The sequence below is a fragment of the Battus philenor genome, unplaced genomic scaffold (genome assembly GCF_028537555.1).
Source record: "Battus philenor isolate CCGP_79_NKW_IND1 unplaced genomic scaffold, ilBatPhil1.0.hap1 SCAF_19, whole genome shotgun sequence".
In the NCBI taxonomy this organism is placed as follows: domain Eukaryota; kingdom Metazoa; phylum Arthropoda; class Insecta; order Lepidoptera; family Papilionidae; genus Battus; species Battus philenor.
In genome coordinates this window covers 13077710-13102233 of record NW_027181681.1, presented here as the reverse complement: position 1 = coordinate 13102233, position 24524 = coordinate 13077710, and the positions used below count along the sequence as shown (strand labels likewise).

The following is a 24524-nucleotide window of genomic DNA, read 5'->3' as shown; positions in this document are numbered from 1 at the left end:
TCGAAATATATCAGTAAATGTCTGGTGAAAGACCATGTTGATTAAAAATCTTTTAATATTTTTTCTTGTTTTATGCTCATGTACGGTAGTGAGAGAACCTTAAAATAAAAATACCATAAAAGTAGAAAAAAATAATTTTTAATAATTATATTTACATTCCTCTTTTTGGATATAATAATAACTATGTAGCTATAAATTTAAACCTGGTGAAATCACTGTATTGTTATTGATCTCAAATGTGTTTCTTCATGACTGTTTCTTCTGAATTCCGACTACCTTCGTTTTGAGTTTGGACTGGATAAACATGGCCAGAAGACCGTTCGAAGGAGCTTCTACCAGCAAATACAGCGGCAGCGCCATTAGCGCCGACAACACCGATACCCCCAAGAACAGCACGAGCTGATGGAAAACATTTAACAATGAATTTCGGAATACCGTTAGAAATTTTAAATCTTAAATCAAGTAAATTTATCTATTTCTATAAAAGAACTGTAGGTAATTGTACTTTAATTATAGTATATATATAGCATATTAAGTTACGAATAAGTTAAGAAGTTACGATGGAAAGACGTTACTAGAAATGTTTTTTTTATTAAAATCAGGCGTTACGTAACGGAAGTTCATCCTAACTAAGAAAGGAACTAATATATATCTACTTCCGCTATGCAGCAGTAGTCGTGCAATGAAGTGCACCGCGCCAGCCCGCTGACAAATGCGCGTGCGGTAAACAATACGAAACAGAACTACCACCGTTAATTCACTCTACACGTGTTTCACCTCTCCACGGGGCATCCTCAGATGTTACAGTGCCAAACACTGAGTCACCGAGTGACTAGCATAGCGGAATAAGCTATATATTAGTCCTATTCTTACTCTATCATGACTATGTCTTCGATCTACCTAGTATGGGTCACCTCTCGCTGCGTCTATCGTGTTGTGGTCATTCGATAATCTACGGACTCAAATGCCGTTAGTTGCACTAGACATGTGCTCCTCCTAATGCCACTTCAAACAATTAATTCTTCGAGTCACGTAGATGGCGTGTCGATAATAAATACTTGTTTATTACCGTATAATAAGACGACACGAAACTGAGCTGCGTCCGCAGGCCTTGTAGTGCGTGCACGAAGTTCAAATGCACCAGGAACAGGCAGTAGGAAAGCCGACTGCTCACAAGCCAGCCGTTCCATTCCAACACCTTGTTAAAACTCTCTGCGGGCGACAGATCATCATGTTAAATCAAAAATGGGGAAGAATCTATTAAAGTTTTGTGATTGGAAGTACATATAAAGCTTGTCATTATTATGTCATCTTTGACTTCTTTTGCGTTGCACGTATCCAGGGAATTTCTGATAACTTAAGTATGTTGTTGATCCACATCAAGGCGGGCCTATCCAAAAACTATAGCACATTTGCTGCCAATGTATGTTACAATCCAAAAATCAATGGTTTCAGATATAATAATGTAATAATAAAATAGCAAGTAAAAGTGTTACTAATTTAAGATTATTACGTATTAAAATTAATTGTTACTATCTGTCTCTTCAGTCTGTGTTGCCAGAATTCATCGGCCTGCCTTATTAGAATAGAAATAATTAACTTGTGGCGTTCATTAGAACGCACCAAAATCTATGAACGCATCTGTTTTTGCATGCCCCTACACTCGGTACAATTCGCCAACGTGCTTCAACCGCTGTTCAACAAAGGAAATACTTGTAAGTCAGATTGAGATTTCTTGTTCTGTGATATTATATAAGTTTAATCACCCGTCAAGTGTTTTTCTTTACATCGAATTATCCATTACGGGACGAGGGGCCTGTACTAACGAACACCCATCAAACTTAACAAATTTAAGAGTAATCAATTTTTTGATACAGTGATTGTAAGTACATTAAAAACCTTAAATCTTTTTGTCTAATAGGTTTATTTATTTATTTTAGACTTTTTTACAATTCATTTATAACAGCAAACTTAATGCCGAGGCGTTCTCTGCCAGTTAACAATTTAGGTTTTACAGAGATAAATTAATACAGGTGTGTGAAACAAGATATAAAGGACAACAAAATGAAAGTAAATTCAAATTGAGAAGGAAAATAATCACTAAGATAAAAAAACTCATATAAATCTGAAAGGGTTAAACAATTCAAATAACCCACTTTAACCCTTTGTCTGCATATTTCTTATCAGAATGTCATGCATTAATTTGGTCAAAGTGGCATATTACATTCTAATGCGTCGTCGAAATTGAGACAATATTTAACATGTTCATTCTTGTTTATTTTAGAGTACACCAATACCTCACTTTGCTGCTTTGTAGTTACGTTCCAAAAAAACACGACGCAAATTGAAACGCCGCAAAGTGAATTAAGATTTTCTATAGCAAACCATGTAAAGATCGAAGATAGGTTCCAGGGTTACGAAAATGCTACTTTTACTAAAAAGAAAATTGCACAAAGTAAACATTTAAAAAACAAAAATAATATAACCCTGTCAATAAATAAATTGTAAAAATATTTACCTTTTTTGTAACCAGAAACAAAACGTAAAAATTTGTATAAATTTATTATTATTTTTTAAAAAAGCGCAACACGCTACATTACAAGACACTACGTAATTGAAACTGAACTCTAAAATTAGCAAAACAAAGTGAAAATAAAACTGTATTCAAATTGCGTTGTTTTTAGTTAGAAAGGGAATCCCCGAGTTTTGATGGCATGGCGCAATTAGAAACAAGTGTTGCCATCTTTTAGAAAAAGAGGAAATTAAAAAAAAAATAAAGACTCAAACCCAAAACAACGCAACCTCGAAATTCTAACGACGCACAGTGAAAATTAGTACTAATTAAGCAGCGACGCAACTTCGAAAAAAAAAAACGCAAAACGAAACGAGACAAAGCGAGGTATTGGTGTAAATTGTGTCATTTAAAACGGGAATAATAATTTTACTATAATAATTCTATAAACTCTGAATCTTCTGGTTGGTGATCAAATTGTCCCCATGTGGAGTGTACATCCTGCGTTGGGAATTAAAGCCTTTATACATATAACCGATCACTAGATCCGGGTGGATAATAGATTCAAGGCATCTTAAAAGGTGGCTTACCACTGAATCTCATGGTGATTGATATCATCATCAGAGCAATTACGAAACCGAAGGCAGCGCGGAGTGTGACCGCGTATAGTACTCGAACAGCTAGCGACACGCGTGGCCTGTCCGCATAGAACACTTTTCCAGAAAGGAACAGGCACATGATCGCCGGTATCAGCAGCCAGGTCAAGAACCCCAACCTCTGTATCCAGAAACGACAATTTAGAACAAACACCATAATCTAATATATAAAATTCTCGTGTCACGGTGTTTGAACTTGAACTCCTCCTAAACGGCTTGACCGACTTTTACCAAATTTTATATGCGTATTCAGTAGATCTGAGAATCAGCTACTATCTATTTCCCATACCCCTACGTGATAAGGGTGGTCCACCCCTAAATTTTTTTTTTTAGACAATTTTTTTGGTTTTTATTTTATTATGATACAGCATACAAAAATACATACAACCTTAAATTTTCACCCCTCTACGATCAACCCTTATTTTTTTTTGTTAATTAAAACCCTATTTTTTTTGCAAAACAACGTTTGCGGGAACAGCTAGTGTCTATATAAGAACTTTTAACGGAAATTATTGATCGTCAACTTATTATCTATTTATTTCTTTTGTCTATTTTATTTTTAAATCTACTCTGCTGTACAGTGTTACAATTGTGGAGAAGAAGCAGGTATAAACTCCACAACAACACATCTTTTAATAAAGTTTAACAATACAAATTTATACATATACACTTTATATATAGACCAAATGAAATCAAAATAATCAGGCGACATTATTGTCAAGGAGTCTTGTCATTTAAATATTGATTAATTGAATAACAAGATTTTGCGTCAAATTACTATTAACACGTTCACTGCGGGCCCAATTTTGAAGAACTTTCAGCTGGTGCGGCTGAGGTTGAATCAGCCTCAAGCTGAACTTCCTAGTAGTGCGGTTGAGGCCTTTTCTGCCTCATGTTCATCAATATTTTTTTACAATATTGAGTCAATGCTTCGCAGACATAAAGAAAGCTATATTTGTCTTTGTCATACCTCATACGGTTGAGTGTAAACAGCCGCCGCACTAGCGAGAAAACACGAGTTTTACGCGCCGCACCAGTGCAAAGTTTACCATGAGGCTGAATCGACCTCAAGCCGCAGTGAACGTGTTAATGTGTTTGAATTTTGTTAATGGTAGTCAAATAACGTATTCCGGCATTTATTATAAATATGTGTCTTGTATCCAGTTACTTCCTGTTACCTCGATAATGTCGCCAATTCACCTAGTGGAAAGCGGTTCATATTGCAAGCTTTTTTTCTACTATCGTTGGAAATCTGAAAGTGCAGAAGCACTTAAGATTCTTTATACCTAAAGTGGTGATCCCAAAATGAACCCGAAACCGATGGCTTAACTTAAGAAGCAGTGTAACCTATGACTATCTTTGTGCTACAATAGAACAACCGTAAAGTAAAGATGATGACATTAAGACATCGCGTGATCAAAACCAGCGATACTTGCCCACACTACACGTGTTGAAGTCACAAGATCAAAGTTACTGTACAACTGAAGTACAATAAAACTCAAAACCACATTTATTTTCAGAAACCCCAATATTTATACCAAAAAATAAAGCTATGTTAACCAACCCTAGAACTAAGTTTATTTACAAAACCAATCACAAGCAAGAAAAGGACCAATATTTAGCCACTTCCGCACATGCAGTGGTAGTCATGCAATAAAATGCACCGCCCGCCAGCCCGCTGATAAATGCGTATGCGGCAAACAATGCGAATCACACAACCGCCACCGCCAAATCACTCAACACGTGTTTCACCTCTTTCTCTTTTCACATCTTCAAGAGTTATGTTACACCGATTAGTGCCAAACACAGAGTGCTCACACTATGTTACACCGATTAGTGCAGGCAGGAGGTGAATTTTATTGCATGACTACCACTGCATGTGCGGAAGTGGCTAAATATTGGTTCTTTTCTTGCTTAGGATGGACTTCCGCGAGGTAACGCCTGATTCCATTAAATATTTAAAACCAATCACATTTCTTGCTTTATAACCAATCACACGTGTCGTTTGTGTGAGAGCGTCGGAAGATGTGTGCGACAGAGAAAGATATATATACTACACCAAGATTTCGCACCGAACACCGAAGTCGTTAAATATCAAGTAATATACCACCGACATATTTCACTAAGCAACTATTGCTATAAATACTGTTTAAAGTAAAAACTTAACTTGTATTTAGTTTTTGTCAGGTCCACGTTAGTATTGTGCCAGCGGTACACCAAGCTGCCGGTGGCCAGGCCGATGGCGTAGCATGCGAGGTAGTTATGCCCTTTGATATGGAGAGCACCGAAGGTCGGGTCGTTCATATCACGAAACAGCCTTGCAAAAGAAAATTGATTAATTTATTTTCAGGTTCTTATGCAGATAATATATATTAAAATCATAATGCCTGATTCAGGCGACCACTGCAAGATAAACCTCCCCCAAAGGTTGTCACGATGACCGGCTTACACTACCTGCATCAAGTGTCTTCTAACCTAACCGAACCTAACCTAACCTAACCTAACCTAACCTAACCAGGCCGCATGTATCATCTCGTGGTCACCTCCTAAAAACTTTTCAGCTCTACCTGCCGACGGATGCATGATGTGCTCCGTTCACTGTCCACTTATTCTCAATTAAACTTGTTGCTGTTAGCTCGAGGTCTTCTACAGCTTCATCAGAGCTGAGTTCACGTAGCGGAAGGGTCAGTGAACTTAAAACAGAAGAAGCTGGTGCGCGTACCTTTTGTATGAATAAGTTCGATCGTAGCAAAGCGCTTTACCCGTGTAGAGCTGTGTATTGTTTGTGTTGGTGTTGTGTGTATGCGACTTGATACGGCAGCGTGGACCACAGGCAAGTCAGAAAGGGATTCGGATCCAACTACGGTTCGCCCACGGTGTTCGTGGTTTGGGAGCGGACGGCCGCTCTCTAAAAACGGGTGTTGCGGTGTTGTGAGTAGCTTTTCGTTTTGTTGTATCGCAGGTGCAGTGTCCACTGCCTACTGCGTATATCCTCGTTCGTCTGATTTGATCTTACAATGAAGCCCCGAGCATAACTTTCTCTCTTACTATCTGTGTGACCTTGAGCCTTTTTATAAGGTCCGTATTAAATTTACTTATCATTCATATTGAAAAGCTATAAGGTAAGAAATACAAGATAATGGGAAAAATACACATATACATGGTGATTTCATTGATGGTGATTCATTTGAATACATAGTAACGGAAAAGGTTATATGCCATCAATATACGATACCACATTTCCAAAACTCAATGATTTCAGGAATAATATATAACGTAATGATAATATAGTGATAAAGTTTTAAAAATACTGTTTACTACATATTAAAATAAATACATTAAAAAAAACTTTTAAGTTAAACGGTTTTTTGATACCCATATTGTGGTGGTTGTGGAAAAATATGTACCTAGTCCGCCATGTTGGAACGGCGTCCATTTGAATTTTAAATTTTGACATAATCATCATGTTTTACTAGTGTAGCCCTTTCATTTGATACCCATATTGAGGGGGTTAAGAAAAAATACGTAATCCGCCATTTTGTATCGGCGGCCATCTTAGATTTATAATGTTATTGATTTTATTATATTATATTGTCATCTAAATTAAATGTGTGTACCAAATTTCAGATCAATCTGACCACGGGAAGGTGCTTAAATTTCAATTTCTAATTTTGACCCAAACAAATAAATTCTGTACGGGTCGAACTAAATAAAACCGTTTAATTAATTATTGTTTGCTGTCTGTTCCTACAGTTTGTACTACCTGAAAATATTGGCATATGAAATATATATTACATTTTAACTTTATTCTTCAACAAGAACTGTCCTATGAGAAATGGTTGTAGAAAAAATATTTTTGTGTTCTCGAAATGGTGTTTAAATTGAAAAGCTGTCAAACTGTTAGCATAGAACACTACTCGCAATTTAGTGTTGAGTTTTTATTTCTGTGAAGAAATAGTGGCAGCGAGCGAGGCATAACAACAAATGGCTGCTGAGGCGTAAAGGTTTACAAGCCTGTACATATATCGTAGGTAGGAATCCACTAGATGGTTCGATAACTCAGTAAGGGTCATGGAAAGTAACTAGATGAGGTCAGCGTAAGACAAATCGACGTTGCGATCTTTGGAGATGACCTATTCCTTGCAGTGGCGTGTGTCGGTTGATAAAATGATGATGAACTTGTTCAAGAACACTTACTCGGGTGATAAAACCACCACACCATTCAGGTCCTGCCACCAAACGTGTAACGCGGGGAGGATCATGCCCACCAACAGCATGAGCGCAATCGCGATCTTTCGTCCGCGCGCTGCCGTCGCACACAGCAACACTAGCGCCACCACCTGCAGCTGTGTGTCCGCCGCCGTGTGCCTGAAACATCCATAGATATCTTACTAAAACCACCAGCATAGTATACCCTTTGATTATTTTAGCCAATGATGAGGTCATGGTACCAGTGGCGTACCTAGAACTTTTGCCGCCCGGGGCGATCTCCAGTTTGCCGCCCTTTATATTATAAGTCAATCAAATAGTGGTTTTTATAAATTAATAAATAAATAAATTGTGTTTATTATACATAAATAAATTGTTAAGTTATTTAATCAATATTAATTAATACACAGAGTAATTTTTTTAGACATATTTGTATGCACTCGTAAATATATTTATATAATATCTACTCTTCTAGCTTTCATACTAGAAAAATTGTGTATAATGCTCTCAAAATTTATATTATTTGTAATTTCTTGTTCTATTGCAAGATTTTGTAGTCTTAATTGACTCATTGTAAAACGAATATAATTTTTTATCAACTTTAATTTTGAGAAGCTTCTTTCGCAACTAGCGACACTGATTGAAATTGTTAAAAAAATTACAATGTTGGGAACAGAATTTTCCAACCTATACTGCTGAATAAATTTTAGCAAATCAAGAGGGCCCTTCTCCCCGTTTTTCTAATGTTTTGCCTCTTTTTTTAGTGTAGGTACAGCCATAAAAACCTGGATCCTTTTTCTTTTAATATGGAACTGTTCTTTATCAATGTCAATCAAGTAATTTATTTGACATTCAAATTCTTCATTTAGTAGGTTACACGGTATTATACACGAATATTTTCTTACAAGGCCATGCAACTGATCGAAGCGTTCTTTTATTTCCTTTATAATTCTGTCTATAGATGAAAACATTTCTCTTCGTACTTCTTCTTCTAAGGATAGCTCTACGTCTCAACGTCGAATTTTCCCCACTCATATTTTTTCTCCTTCTAACTCGACGCTCAGTCGATATCTCCAACTCTTTACAAATTATTTTGGCTGCTATAACAGCGTTTTGTACTAGCGTAGCTCTTTGTTTCATGAAATGTGTTTGCAAAGAATTTAGTTTTATATGGCATTGGTGGACATTTAACCCTTTTACTTGCAGGAATTTTTGAGCGTCCTTAATTTCAAAAAGGACGGGTTCCCATAAATGAAGGTAACATAGAAAAGAAAAAGATTATATAGAATTGAGTAATATTCCAGCATCTGATCTCGTTTTACTATTTTCTTCTTCTAATAATCATAATAATAATTTATTATTCAAGAAAGAAAAAATATAAAATGAATAAGTTGCTTTTTACAACTATAAGTAAATATAAAAAATGCCGCCTCAAGGTAAGTGCCGCCCGTTGCGGACCGCACCCACCGCCTCCCCCTAGGTACGCCACTGGTTGCACGACTACCACTGCATGTGCGGAAGTGGCAAAATATTGGTCCTTTTCTTACTTATGGACTTTCGCAAGGTAACGCCTGATTCCATTAAATATAGAAAACAATATTCTATAAAGGCTGAAGGGCATATCGCTAGTGATGATAGTCGAAAGATTATTAGTGGTGATGACGAGTTGGTAGACGTGACGTACTAGGACTAGGTGGACTGAAGACTTAGTCAGGGTCAGGGGAAGTAGCTGGATAGGGGTAGCGCTAGACCGATCTTTTGAAGATGCCTATGTTTTGATGTGGACGTCCATCATCAGGAAAAATGATGACTTGTATATGTGGTTAGCTGTTAAGTAAAATTATTATTTATGGTTAAAGTAATCCCATCAGATATGTGAGAGGAGTCACTCACCAGGTTTGAATGGCGCACCATTTATCTTCCGTTTTATAGTTGTTGAGGTAGACAAGATGGTACCACCAGTAGCTGCGGCATTGTGACACCGGGCGGTCGGTGACGTGCATCTTCCACAGCGGACCTGAACCGAGATGACTGAACCAGGTCGCCGTGAATGCCAACAGCGCTGCACACGCTGGAGTCAACCTTCAACGTTGATAATTTTTTTATTCTGTGGTCAATATTTATTGTTCTTTTTCCTAATGCTATACAGAGTGTTTTTATTGTTATATATTTCTAATGTCAGACTGTATTTAATGTTTGTTCTGAAATATGTAACTGTAAATATGTCATAGACTAATAATTTCTGGTAGTACCAAGTCTGAATAGATAGAATTTTGAAAACATTACAATATATACCATATTATCATTTTTATTTACTACGTACTAAACCAACTTTAAAACTTTTACCTATAACCAATCTTCCTGCATATATTATGGGTTTTAAATAAATGTAAAATTTAGATTTTTTTGAAATTCAGATTATAACATTTATTTTGATGAAATAGATTTTGAAATAGGATGAATTTGAAGCGGCCTGTGTTTAGCGTTTTTTGAAGTCCTTGACAAGAACTTATTCAATATAAAAATAACTGGCATTGAAATCAGGGAGGAGACAATACCCTCCCTGATAGGCGGAATAGAAACCATGAAAGAATTCCTCAGTTATTGCAAAAGAATTATACAATATGCAACAGAAAAAAAAATAAAAGTTAGGCATCAACAAACAAAACAAAAACAAAAAAGATATGTAAAAATAAATAATATTAAACTGTGATAAAGATAAAAATAAAAATGTGATACAACAAAAGTAGAAATTAAGAAAATGTAAAACGAAAAGAGGATGAAAGAATGGTAAAACAGAGCAAAAGGGAAAGAAAGCAGAATTGTGGTATAAAAGAACAGAATGAAAGATTATGTGAAGAATGAAAGAGAAGAGAATGAAAACAAAATAATTAAGTGAATAAATTAAATGCTAATAAAGTCCCTATCCCACCACAAATAGGGGTACGAGAGGCCCCCAATAGCGGGGGTCATATAAATATATATATATATATATATATATATATATATATATATATATATATATATATATATATATAAAATAAATAAAGCATTGACAAACACACAGAACTACTGCCGTAACCGAATCTAAATAAATAGTGCCCTTATGAGCAGCGGTAGAGGACTGAGACTTACGAACGTAGGTCGCGGATTCGATTCCCAGTATACAATCTGATATAATTCACACTTTGTGCATTAATTATATAGGATTGTCACTGCTTACAAACAAGTTTCCAGATGTGAAACAGCGTCATTTGTGTACCACAATACCACACCGCGATCGCCAATCCACCTGCTAAGCGTGGCGATTATGGTTTATCAACTCATACATGTCTTTGGGAGAGGCCTTGCAGTGGACAGATGTCTGGTTTGCAAGCAATGTTCGTATCCTGTATTAAGATGTATTAAGATTTTGGGAATACTCTACACTCGAAACAGGAGTATTACATTATGAAGTAATTACTTCCACCACCGTGTCAATGAATAAATAAAAAGTACGAGCAAAAATTGTAATTAAAGATGATCAGTAAATATATGCTCCTAAATAAGAACCAATGTGGTAAGGTTAGGCAACGTGTATGGTGTCTCCTACCATAAACAGGGTGGGGACCCAAAACTCCCACTAGCTTCGGCGACTCTGATAGCATCACGAGGGTTTCGGGGGTACCGTGAACCATACACGCATACCCAGGGACGAGCTATCCAGAATAGCACAGCGCGAGGGAAGACCGCGTGGCGATCCCTGACCGGGAGATACCGCGGTCTCCCGTATAGCGCAGAGGGTCATCACCTTGCGAGTTTAAGTGGGTAGGAATCCCACATACCCCTGTCCTCCCCCCAGAGGCGGGGCATCTTGAACGTCCGGAAGATTTTCCCTCGAAACCAAAAAAAAATGGTTACGTGTGAAACAAGTTCTCAGCGTGAAGAATGAAAGATTTTCTGAACAATGTAAGGAAAAGAGAGAAAGTGCTACAAATATAAAAAAGTATGTACACTCGCATTCTAACGATACAGTCCCAAACAAAGCAGGGGGTACCAGAATAAAATAAAAAAACATTACCTCCACCACCTCGCCAGTAAGTAGAGCGGCAGTTTCGACCAGGTAAGAGTGTTATCTTCGCAATACAAGTGCATGTGATAAGCTTGAAGGAATGCCGACATCACAAGGAATATCTGCACTATCAACATACCGTTGTACACTAACTGAAAGTATATTGACTCGTATGTCTGAAACAAATTTTCATATACAATGCGATTAAAATAAGAATAGGACCGGCCTAGCGCCATGTTGTGACGCCACAACGGGAACTTGGTATAGAGTGCAAAAAAGCAATGTTAAAAAATAATACCAGTGGCTAAAGTCACTCGCTCGGTTACCTTCGAAGCAGTTTCCAAATGCTTAATGAAACTTCTAAATACATCACGCGATATATGAATATTGCCATCTGGCCCTGGTACAATTCTTGCTTGTTTTAACTGGCCCAACAACATAATGGCACGTTTTTTCTCTTCCTCGAAGTACTTATCAACATTGCTGATAATCTCTCGAGCTCGCCGATGTAAAACACTACCTCTTTTGCTCATTGTAGAACAAATTAAACAATCAACAAAAACAATTATTATTATTTTTTTATTTTATATATTTAATGCTGACCGTACTTATATGAGTGAAGTTAGCCGAGAGCCCGTCCTATTCTTATTTTAATCGCATTGTACACAGAGTTATTAGTATAAAAGTAATATATACTTTTTGGTATTACATTCTTTTTATTTTAAAATTGGAACGTCTGTCAAATTGCATGCAATACTTCTTTGACTTTATTAAGTGAATAACACAACAAAAAGGTTTAATATTGTGAATGTATTTATATGTGTTGGTAATTTAAATTCATGCTGAAGGGAAGTATATACCGTGCTATGGTAATCGATACAAGTATAAGTTTTTATATGGTTGTGCAGAAAGGTAGGGTAAGACTTCATTCGTTCATATATATTTTTTTAATGGCCCACGCTATTGGGGGCCTCTCGTACCCCCTATCTTTTGTGGGACAGGGACTTTACGGGCAAATTTAATTATTCACATGATTTTTTATTATTTACTTTCTCTTCTTTCATACTTCACATTGTCTTTCGGTCTATTCTTTCATGCCACAACTCTGCCGTCTTTCCCTTTTGCTCTGTATCACCTTTCATTCATTTCTCTTTTCTTTTTACATTTTCATAATTACATTGTTATTTTATATCACATTTTTATTACTTAAATTCTATTATATAATTATTTTATATCACAGTACTGTATATTATTTTGCTCTTATTTTGTTTTCATTATCTATTTATTTGCAATATTTACGTTTTATTTCTTTCTATAGCATTTTTAACGATTTTTCTGTTGACAATATTCATATTACGAAGGATTATCATTCTCCGTCATATTTTTAACTTTTTATATGCCATTACCCATATAAGCCTTTTTAAAATTCTTACGCCCTATGTAACATATATATTTTTAATCTTAAAGCGAAAAGATTAAGCTCGGGTCGAGATTACTTTCGAATTGCCGGTTTGTGGGGCGTGGGCCCCATGTTGGGAAACACTGAGATTCTTTCTTTTGTAAAAATTGCATCATAATATACAGGGACTTTCGTAATATCAACTTGTGTTGTTTTATTTATTGTAGTATAACTAACAATCTGAAATCAACATTAAGATACAGGATGATCCATTATTGGCTTAAAAGCTTTGAAGATACGAATGTGTTGCTCATTTGCTGTCAATAACTGTATGGTATGCTCTATTTTAAAGTTAATGGTATTTAAGAAAGAAGTTGTATAATAATTCTGTTAACTACATATTAAAATTGATTATTGTTTACTATCTATACCGTACCTTCTAGCAGTACAGTCAGCAACTGTACTACTAGAAGTTACTGGATTATCGCGTTACAATAGAAAATATGAAAATCGGTAAAAAAACTTTTAAGTTAAACGGTTTTCTTTGATACCCATATTGCGATGGTAGTGTAAAAATATGTACCTAGTCCGCCATAGTGGAACGGCATCCATCTTGAATTTTAAATTTTGACATAATCATCGTATTTTACTAGTGTAGCCCTTTCATTTGATACCCATATTGAGGGGGTTAAGGAAAAATATGTAATCCGCCATTTCGTATCGGCGGCCATCTTAGATTTATAATGTTATTGATTTTATTATATTGTATTATCATCTAAATTAAATGTGTGTACCAAATTTCAGATCAATCTGACAACGGGAAGGTGCTTGAATTTTAATTTCTAATTTTGACCCAAATAAATAAACAAATAAATTCCGTGCGGGTCGAACTAAATAAAACTGTTTAAAAAATTAATGTTGTTAAAGAGTGATCACTTTATAAATGGGCGGCTCTAGCTCGTGTAGCGCCCGTGTGCAATGAAACCCTGGCGCCCTCTAGGCCTGCGCTCCCCTCCCTGCTATAACTATTAACTTTGCCGTCGTAACAAGAAAGTTTTTTTCATATTCCAACAAGCTATTTCATTAGTAGGTATAGTTTACAGTATGGTATTAGTTACGGCCTTTCTTCTTATGACGGCAGAATAACACTAATTGTTTTTATGCCTGTAGCACATCTCTGTTGCGAAACTAAGCGAGAACGATGGTCCAAGACGATGCGCTTAGCTGTGACGACGGCGCCCGTGTGCATTGCACACCCTGCACTATAGGTTAAGCCGCCCCTGACTTTATATAAGATGATTTGAAATAGATGCATGGTAAAAGATTTAATGCTTTCTACTTTGTTTGTAATTGGTGACGGTAATATGACAACTCGCCTACTCAACATGGGATGGTAACCTTTACATGCGATAGTAGTTTTATATATGGAGACTAAATTTCAGGATATTATAATGGCTTAAAGTTTAGTTGGTTGAGCTCTCTTTGAGTTTTACGGGAAGCAATGCATTATCATTTTAACCAACCATGTCTGCTACTAAACATGAGCTTCGACCATAGATTTCTGTTAGGACTGGTTGGGAGCGGCCTGATTTCAGCTTTTTCCGATGACCTTGACCAGGTAATTTGTCCACTTAGTGGGCGGCAAAACATGGGGCATGTCATCTTTAATAACATAGAAATTTATAACTAATTAAAAAAAATATTTTTTGTCCATACAACGTATTTTAAAAGAAGAACACCAACCTTTTCGACGTCATGAGGATTGTCGGTAAAGCCCATCGTGTTGATAAAATATACGTGGATTATCATCACTAGGAATATTGTGATGGATCTGAAATCACAAGCGATGATCTCAAAATATTTTATAAAATCGTTCATCACTCCCGCTGCAAGGAATAAACCTCCCTCAAAGATATCTAGGGAGAGATATACAATAATCACGCTTGGCAGGCTGGTTGGTGGTTACCATGTGGTATTATGGTATGCAGAGGACACCGCTGTCCATCATATCCATCATCCATCTAGTATTACACACACAAAACACAAATTGTAAAGAATATTGTATCCCGACAATCGAACCCATGAACTACAATCGCAAGGCTCAGTCCTCTACTACTGGGCTACCATTGCTTATTTCTTTTCATCTCATCACATCCCTGGATCTCAGATGATCTAATTACATCTCTGAACTTCTTACGTGCATAAGTAGCTAACTTTGTTATACTAAATTATAAATTTCCCGAGAAATAATCACTACAAGACACCATGACAAAGACGCACATGAGATGTTTAAGACCGCAATAACAATTTATGCTTCATCCCATATAGTTTTAGAAATTATCATTGATTGAATGCATTTGACCTCACCTTACTCCATGCAGGCCTTTAAGTCTTTTCCGGGTCGGGTCAGAAACTTCTAGTCTTACCAAAATGCTCCAATTCTTGTACAATGAGAAATTTTCCAATATTTTATCACCTGAAATTTACAATAAATTTTTATTTTTAATGGAATCGGGCGTTACCTTGCGAAAGTCCATCCTAAGTAGGAAAAGGACCAATATTTAGCCACTTCCGCAACAAAGTGCATCGCCCGCCAGCCCGCTGATAAATGCGTAATACGCGGTGCACTTTGTTGCACGACTACCACTGTATGTGCGGAAGTGGCTAAATATTGGTCCTTTTCTTACAATAAAATTGTTTATACGTTTACTTGATTTTTAATCTATTATATAAATATACATACATTATTGTTTTTAAATTCGTTTTTTCTTTCTTTTTTCTAGTTGTGGTCTATGGTGCACAAAGTTCTTAATTTAAAAGTATTTCTTACAGGGCGCAATTAAAATTAAAAATCTGTTTTGGATATTTCTGAAGTCAAACAACGGAAGACCGTAACAAATAAAGGAACATAAGAGATAAGATCACAGCATGTGGTCATGACTCCTATTGGGAAATTGTCGCAAAAAGGTGGGAGATACTTTAGAATTTTAGTTATTTTTTACAGGCCAGTTCAAGTTCAATAAAGGCAGCAGAGTTATGGGGTGGAAGGCATAGAGCCTATATTGCAGTAAATAAATGAAATTTACCACTAACAGTTTGTGGACAATTTAATTGTGTGTAAAAATAAAGTGAATACAGATAATTTATAATCTGTATTTATTTTATAATTAATTTCATTTGTTTACTTTGGCAATGTTAAGAAATATTTATTGGATCATTGATTATTTATCTTTTAAGTCTGTAAATTTTATTACTCTGTTCCTTTATTCTGAGGTGAGTGCGATCTAAGTCTGTTTGATATTTTTATATCATACTTATACATATTTATTATACGTATATATGATATATACATATGTATGTGTACATGTTTGTTTTGTCTATATATATACGTTAACTACCCTTTATTTATCTATCTACTTTTTTCATACTATGGTGACCACATTGTACTTTTTCTTTACTACTATCAAACTATTTATATATTAAGTAAAAAAAGGAACAATATATAGCTACTTCCGCTTTGTAGCAGTAGTCGTGCAATAAAGTGCACCGCCCACCAGCTCGCTGATAAATGCGCATACGGCAAACAATGCGAATTACACAACTACCACCGTTAAATCACTCAACACGTGTTTCACTCTTCCACGGGGCATCCTCAGAAGTATTGTTACATTAATTAGTGCCAAATATAGAGTGCATTTATATATTGTTCAGAGTGTACAATAGAAAGTATTATATAAAATTAAAAAAGAAACTCGACGAACATATTTCACATAAAAAAAATTATATATTTTAAAATAACAATTTACATGGTATATTAAATATATATACGCGGGTATAATGCTGTCGACATAATATATCAGTCAACCTTGAACGCACAGATAAAATATGACAGATTAATAAAATAAATATAATTGATAGATGTTTAAATGTCTGACGTTAAGTGTGAAAATATTTTATTCATGAGTTTTACAGTACAAACTTAATATCAATGCGTAATATAATTTTGATAGATATGATATATATACGTATACATGTATATATGACAGATTAATAGATTAAATATAATAGAAGTTTAAATAATTGACTATATGCTATTCTTCTAGAAGATTAAATCAGAAGGAGCAGATACGTAGGCGCACGTAAGTAATTGGCCACTGCTACTTCGTTGGCAAAATAAAGTTGCAGTGGCCAGATAGAGCACTGACAGGACATTGAGCCCTGAAGGTTTTGGAGTCGAGTTCATGGACTAGCAGGCGCCAGGAAGGTCGTCCATATACCAGGTGTACACGACCTTGTACCTACTACAAGCCGTTTACAATCTGTGTTATTGGAAACCTATGAAGGTTCATGCCATGTAGTTGACATAAAATAACCATAAGGAATAAATGCAACAGCAATTATCTATACAAGTAAATAAAATTATAGTGTCTGTTTTATATGCATTTCTATATGTGGTACATATACCAAAATCAGATTTTATTATATTTTGGTCTGTCTAAGTAAGAAAAGGACCAATATTTAGCCACTTCCGCACATGCAGTGGTAGTCGTGCAAATACAGAGGCATCATTGGCACTAATCGGTGTAGTGTGGCTTCTGAGGATGTCCCGTGGAGGGGTGAAACACGTGTTGAGTGATTTAACGGTGGCAGTTGTGTAATTCGCATTGTTTGCCGCATACGCATTTATCAGCGGGCTGGCAGGCGGTGCACTTAATTGCACGACACCCACTGCATATGCGGAAGTGGCTAAATATTGGTCCTTTCTTACTTAGGATGGGCTTCCGCGAGGTAACGCCTGATTCCATTAAATATTTTGGTCTGTCTGTATGTTTCTTCCGTTTAATCTCTAAAATGGCTGGAATGATTGTCGCGACTTATACTAGCAAGTGGCTGAGTAACTTAGGCTATTTTTATTTTAGAAAAATTCTTAAACAAATAAAAATTTTTTTTGTTAAAATACACGCGGACGAAGTCGCGGGCACAGCTTATATAAAATAAATTATAACTTACATTTTTATTAGTGAAACGCAACCTTAATTTTTTTTACGAATGTCATAGTGACGTTATAGCTTCATCTTTTTTAAGTTTTAGGCAGACAGATGTGAATTTTTTGTCTTTTATATTGCAAAAGAAGAGACGATCATGTTAAGAAAGTCGGAACACGCTGAAAGAAGGCAATTTCCAACCAGTCATATTGAAAGTGTCTAGAGGAAGTTCTTGCCCAGCGGTGGACTTACTTAAACTTCAGATATTACATATGCAAAATTATGAGTCACCTAATGAGTTCGATGTGGAAGGGTAACGCAGGGTTCCAACAGCTACTAGTAACAGCAGCACTACCAGCATGCAGGCCGTTGCCCACTCTGCCATGCCCACTTCTGGTCCATCCCCACTTTTCTCACAATAGTACAATTGCTTCACTTCAGCCTCCAACCCATACTCCATATGTATTGAACTATTCAGGCATGCCCCGAGGATCTCAGTTATATCCTCAGTTGATTCAAGACTCCTATTCCCGATGAAGGCTTTGCACGTCTTCGTCAAGCACACACCCCATTCTAAATACGTGTGATCGTAATGTTTCGATGTGTGAGCTGAGTATTCCTGAAAAGATTGAATTCAGTTACAATTTATATGAACTTAAAATAATATTTTCTTTATGACAACCTATACGTTGTAACGTTGCAGATTAACGTCCCATACATCTTAGTTAAAATTTTAACCAAAAAATATAATCACGAGAAACGTCTCATAAATCGCAATACAGCAAAAAATTGTTCAACCCTTAGCGGGTAACGGTATATCTCAAGTGGCGTGGGGTCGTGGGAGCGTGCTATTGGTTTAACGGATCTTTGTTTTAATAACAAAAATTCCTATGCGCCCGCGCACCAGCGACAGCAGTTCACATTTGCCAGGAGAAGGATCCTGGCCTCGGTCGCGTTCACTAGCTAGGTGTCGTCTCACGCACCGACGCACACTCTTTGTGTCGGTTGCGTTCACCAGCTATGTGTCTTCATACGCGCCGGGGCCAATTAGAATTTACGTTATAAATTCACGTCTTGGTCCTATTCATTCTCCGGGCATCATTCAGCTCACGCCACAACCTTTACATCGTCTCGCACCCCAAGGGGTGCAAAGTTTATACTACAAGTTTAATACTGCGAGTTTTACGCTGCGACTTTTATACTGCGAGTTTAATGCTTCGAGTTTTATACTGCTGTCTTTACACTACAAGTTTTACACTGCAAGTTTTACACTGCAAGTTTTACACCGTTGAAATTATATCACCGTGCACCGGAACCAACACATACTGCAACCTATCGGCGCTCCCTGCTCTCGACTTGCTGCCGCCTGACCAGTCCTGGGAGATCGTGCAGCTGCCTACCACCACCATCAGGGGAGTACCGAACTGCGGTGCAAAATTAGACCAGGCCTTCTGCCCACTACCCTAAGTTATTTAAATATATACATACTTTTCTTCTGATGCCTTTTTGTCTGCCAACTACCCATTTTAATTAATTAAATATATGTATATTTTTCTTCTTAAAACGGCACAACGTGTCCACTGTAAGGCAAATATCGCCTATATGATCGAACTTCAGCGAATCAACGAATGTCATTTGAGAGCAACAAAGTTTTTAGCCGACTCTTCTTAACAGATCAGCATTCTGAGCTGGAGGTAGCTTATTCTCTCTCTTCTAGCAAGGCCTGTGCCTTCCCCATCGATTTCACCAGGACATACCATAATCGCCACACTTGGCTAGTGGCAGCAGTGTGGTATTATGGTACGCAGAGGACGTTGCTGCTCATCCTCTTGAAACTTGTTTATGGGCAATGGCAATTCTATATAATTAATGCATAAATTGTAAATTATATAAGATTATACTGCGAATTGAATTTTATTACACCACACATAACGTGAGACAAAAATATGAATTTATTAAAAGTATGAGATAAATAATTTGATTCGTAATTAATTAATTTCTTTCCGTGATTGTGTTATTTGTGATATTATCTATATTTGTTATTCATTCATTCATTCAACAATCTATCTATTTATCATTAATTTATCTATTAATTTTACTTGTTAATATTTTTTACTCTTAACTTTAAGGATAATGATAAAAAGTTCGTATTATATTGGACTCTTATGGTATTCGTTTTGAAGGCATACAGTCTACATCTGTGTTTACCAACGTGGTCCTCACGCCCCACAGGGGGGCAATCTGATTATTAAGAGGGCTATTTCGAAAGTGGACTCGACACGAGATTAACCCTTTTGCTTTAGTATAAAAATTATGTATGTTATATATAGGTGTGTAAGAAATTTAGAAATGCTAAGGTGGAGCAGGACCCAAAAAAGGTTGAATAATACTGGTCTACACGATTTGCAATAAAACCTTTTAATTTAATATTAATATATATTTAATTAAATAACATGTCAAAATGTGAAACCAAAATACGGGTAAATAAAAAATAATAAAAAGCAATCGACACACACGGCTACACACACGCACACATACACACTCATCTATATATTTATATACATATTTGCGTTTAGAGAGTGGTTTGAAACCACTACCCGTCAACGTATTTGTTCCATAAAATTAGCCAAATGAAAGGCAATGGCAGCATTACTGGCAGCTTCAGAATTCAAATCCTAGTTCGAATTTTTACTATATTCATGCGCTTTATATAATATATTTTAAATATATTATATAAAGCGCATGAATTAATTTTAAAGAAGAATTGTTGCTGTAGTGGTAACACGAAGCTTTTTTTTAAATGAACGCTATATATATAATTAGCGAGATCACATACTAAATTCTCATAAATGAATAAGTGATACTTTGTTAATTAACATAGTGTTTTGAAGATATGTCGAGCTGTGTGCAGCTACCTTGATGGTGTTCATAAGAGGGCGGTTGGACCCTTCAAGAAGCTGGATCCTCATCATGCAGTATTGTCCCGCGTCTTCCAAGCAAACGTCGTGACGATCCAGCTTGAACAGCTGCGGCATCCGCTGATACTCCGTCTCTTGAACCGTCAACACATACCACAAAATAAATTCAAAATTAATAAATTGTTTTTTCAATATACACGGAAATACTTGGCTTTAGTACAGGGGCCTGCAGTTCGTCTACTGCGGTAGGTCCTGGTCATTGGTGTGGGATTCGTATTGGTTTGTAGTTAAGTTCAGATGAAGGACATGTTCGTCAATCTGGTATGCTATGTGGCCGGGCGTCGCATGGGTTAAGTGGTCATCATCACCGGTCTTACGAACTGATCACATTGTGATGCGATTAGGAGCATCTGCTCACGTATTTGCCTGCTCAGCTACAGTATATGCTAGATAAAACCCTCGGTAGTCTGGTGTAGTTTAAGTAAGAAAAGGACCAATATTTAGGCACTTCCGCACATGTAGTGGTAGTCGTGCAATGAAATGCACCGCCGGCCAGCCCGCTGATAAATTCGTATGCGGCAAACAATGCGAATACTCAACCACCACCGCCAAATTACTCAACACGTGTTTCACCCCTCCACGGGGCATCTTCAGGAGTTATGTTACACTGATTAGTGCCAAACACAGAGTCAAAAACTAAATATTGGTCCTTTTCTTACTTAAGATGGACTTCCGCAAGGTAACGCCTGATTCCATTAAATATCTATGATCGCGACTCTCAGTCTTCTACTACTGCGATATTACGGATCAATAATACATTTATTTAATAAAAAAACATTCGTAAAAATGTACTTTCGTGTTATAACGAAATGTAAACCTGTTTGAATAAATGTAGGAATTAAAAAATACTGAATGTTTCTGATTGTTCCGTTTGTTAAAATAATTATAAATATTATAAAAAATGCATTTAAATAAATAAAATATCAAATATGGATTTAGAACAATTATGCTTTATTATGTAGCTAATAAAATTTTATTACATATTGCTATTTTTCTAAACATGTTTTGTGAAACATGTTTTTACGACAATTATGCTATTTTGTTGTTGACGCTATCTTAGATAGCTAATTATTTTTAACTTTTTATAAAACTATATTTGTGAAGAGCAACAGTTGAGTTTGGTTGACTGTTGATTGACCATTCAAAAGGCTTCAATAACAGCTTTTTCGAATGAGGAATATTTTGATATAGATAATATTCTTTATTCAATCTCATTAATATTACTTGTAAAGTACTAAGTAGTCATGTCAATAAACACCTATTTTGAATCATCTTATTTTTTTTTAAATGTAATGCGACAGACCAAAAACGTTTTGCAGTAGAATTTGTACGCGGATAAATAGCCTGAATTTTGATAATGCTATTTCATTTCTATATTTTCATTCGTTTATATATTATTTCTAAAACTATTAATTTTTGGATCGGGGATACCATATATTAAGTGTGAGAAAATTTCATACATTAGTAGTCCAGCGGTAGATGAGTGATACTTGTTATCGGGGATCACGGGTTCGATTCCCAAAAAAAAAAAAAAATATATTTCACACTTTGTGCATTAATTTTTTAAGATCGCTACTGACTACAAAACAAGTTTCCAGAGGTTGGCAGCAGGGTCCTCTGTGTACAATAATACCACACTGAGATCGCACAAATCGCCAGCCAAGCATGGCGATTATGATATATCTTCCCGAAGATATCTTTAAAAGAGACCTATAACTTTCTGTGTGCGTCTATGGGCAGAAACGACAAAGATTATTGTAACATATTTCAGTGTGATCACTATATACAGGATGATTTGAGATAGGTGTAAAGTAATAGATATTTGTTGACGAATAACCTGTACATTTATATCTCTAAAGCTTTTTTATATTAGGATTTACATTCCACAGACATTGGCGTTCGTGTCTTTGTTTTTACAATTACGTTTAATATTTCCATTACATTTGTTTTGCTCACGTGTTTGCATGTTAGTGTTTAAGTCTCTTAAATTATTTGAAACTAAGTTGAAATCAACTAATTATGATTATTTTTTAATTTAATATCATAGAATGTGAATTATATAACATTGTATTCGCAAATTCAAATTCAAATTCACGAACGATACTGCGACCTATGATATCAAGTCTTATTTCTTCTCTACCGCTGTACCACTGATCGTAATAATTTACAATAGTATATACATATTCTATTAGGTTTCATCAAGCCAATAACTTCAGTATTATATATACATTGACAGATAGTAAACAATAATTCATTTAAATCTAATATATAGAATTCTCGTGTCACGGTGTTCGAACTTGAACTCCTCTGAAACGGCTCGACCGATTTTTACCAAATTTTATATGCGTATTCAGTAGGTCTATTTTCCATACTTCTAAGTGATAAGGTTGTTCACCCTTAAAATTTTTTTTTTAATTTTTTGACGATTTTTTGTTTTTATTTCTTTACGATACAGCAAACAAAAATACATACAACCCTAAATTTTTACCCCTCTACGATAAACCCTTATTTTTTATTTGTTTATTAAATTTTTTTTTTTGCAAAACAACGTTTGCGGGATCAGCTAGTATTATATATATTCGAAAAACGCTTTTTGTGATATATTACTGCTTTAAAAATTATTTCTGGAACCATTTATTTTTGGATTGGGTCCAATATGTATTAAGGATTTGGAAACGTTGCAGCATAACCAGATTTTGAGTTGAAAAAAATCCACAAAGATCTGGATATATCGCGGAGTAAGCAGTTACATAAAGTTTGGGCTCATAAGGAACCTGGTCTTTCTAAAGTTTCTATACGAAGCTGAGATCAGGACGTTGAGGAATTTTGGATGGTCAGAAATATAGTGATGAAGACGGATGTTCAGAATACCGTGAATGTTTCAATCCAACATAAAAGAAAGGTTATCTTCGACTGTGCAAAAACGAAACTTCAAATTTTTTACACATGTCACCCGTAATGAGGATTTGGTGGCGCAAGGCATGTGGAAGGCTAGCGTTCTCGTGGACGCTCCTCAACAAATGGACAGACATAAGAACACTAGTATGTAAGTAAATGAATGTTTTCACTCCGCAAAACACTGAACTACATGGCAATGCATAGAGAGAGTAGCGTGGGCACTAGAACTAATGCCATGACCATGACCACTCAGAAACAGTGCACGAATGAGAAGTACATGACAACGCGTTAAAAAGGTTTTGATCGAAGATTATTCAGGATTGTGGGATGTGGTTAAAGCCCGGTTAACTATAAATAAGGTAACGCTTTGCATTTGTAGGGATTATTATGTATTATATATATTTATTATTATATATATGTTATATATTATATTTATGGTTCCGTTTTTGGAGCCTCTTTTTCTGCTATCATATTTGAAAACATGGACTTTATATCAAAATATATTTATACATTTATCTTCACACACACACACACACACACACACACACACACATATATATATATATATATATATATATATATGTAGTATATATATATATATATATATATATATACTACAGGATTGATTATATGTGTAAAATCTTTGAAGGGTTGAATTTATAGCTTACTTTCTTTCGGTTAACGTATATACTTCTTCTCTGTCTTAAGATATACTATATGCATATTTATATGTTATATACATACCGTTTAAATGATATATAACAGAATCAACACTCCATGCAAAGGTTAAACACATTGCCACCGGGAACAGCATGTTCACACCGCGCGATTTACGT

General features: G+C 35.8%; 1 protein-coding gene across 1 annotated transcript; it reads right to left on the bottom strand.

The window, feature by feature from the left end:
- Nucleotides 1–182: 182 nt before the first annotated feature.
- Nucleotides 183–24524, bottom strand: LOC137921592 (nose resistant to fluoxetine protein 6-like). Its single transcript, XM_068764393.1, has 12 exons — nt 24433–24524; nt 20728–20864; nt 18104–18431; nt 15195–15303; nt 14571–14658; nt 11438–11604; nt 9271–9459; nt 7366–7536; nt 5336–5485; nt 3103–3287; nt 1070–1212; nt 183–399 (listed from the first exon to the last, which is right to left on the bottom strand). Exons 1-12 carry the CDS (start codon nt 24500–24502, stop codon nt 247–249), a joined length of 1890 nt encoding a protein of 629 aa, XP_068620494.1. The 5' UTR covers nt 24503–24524; the 3' UTR covers nt 183–246.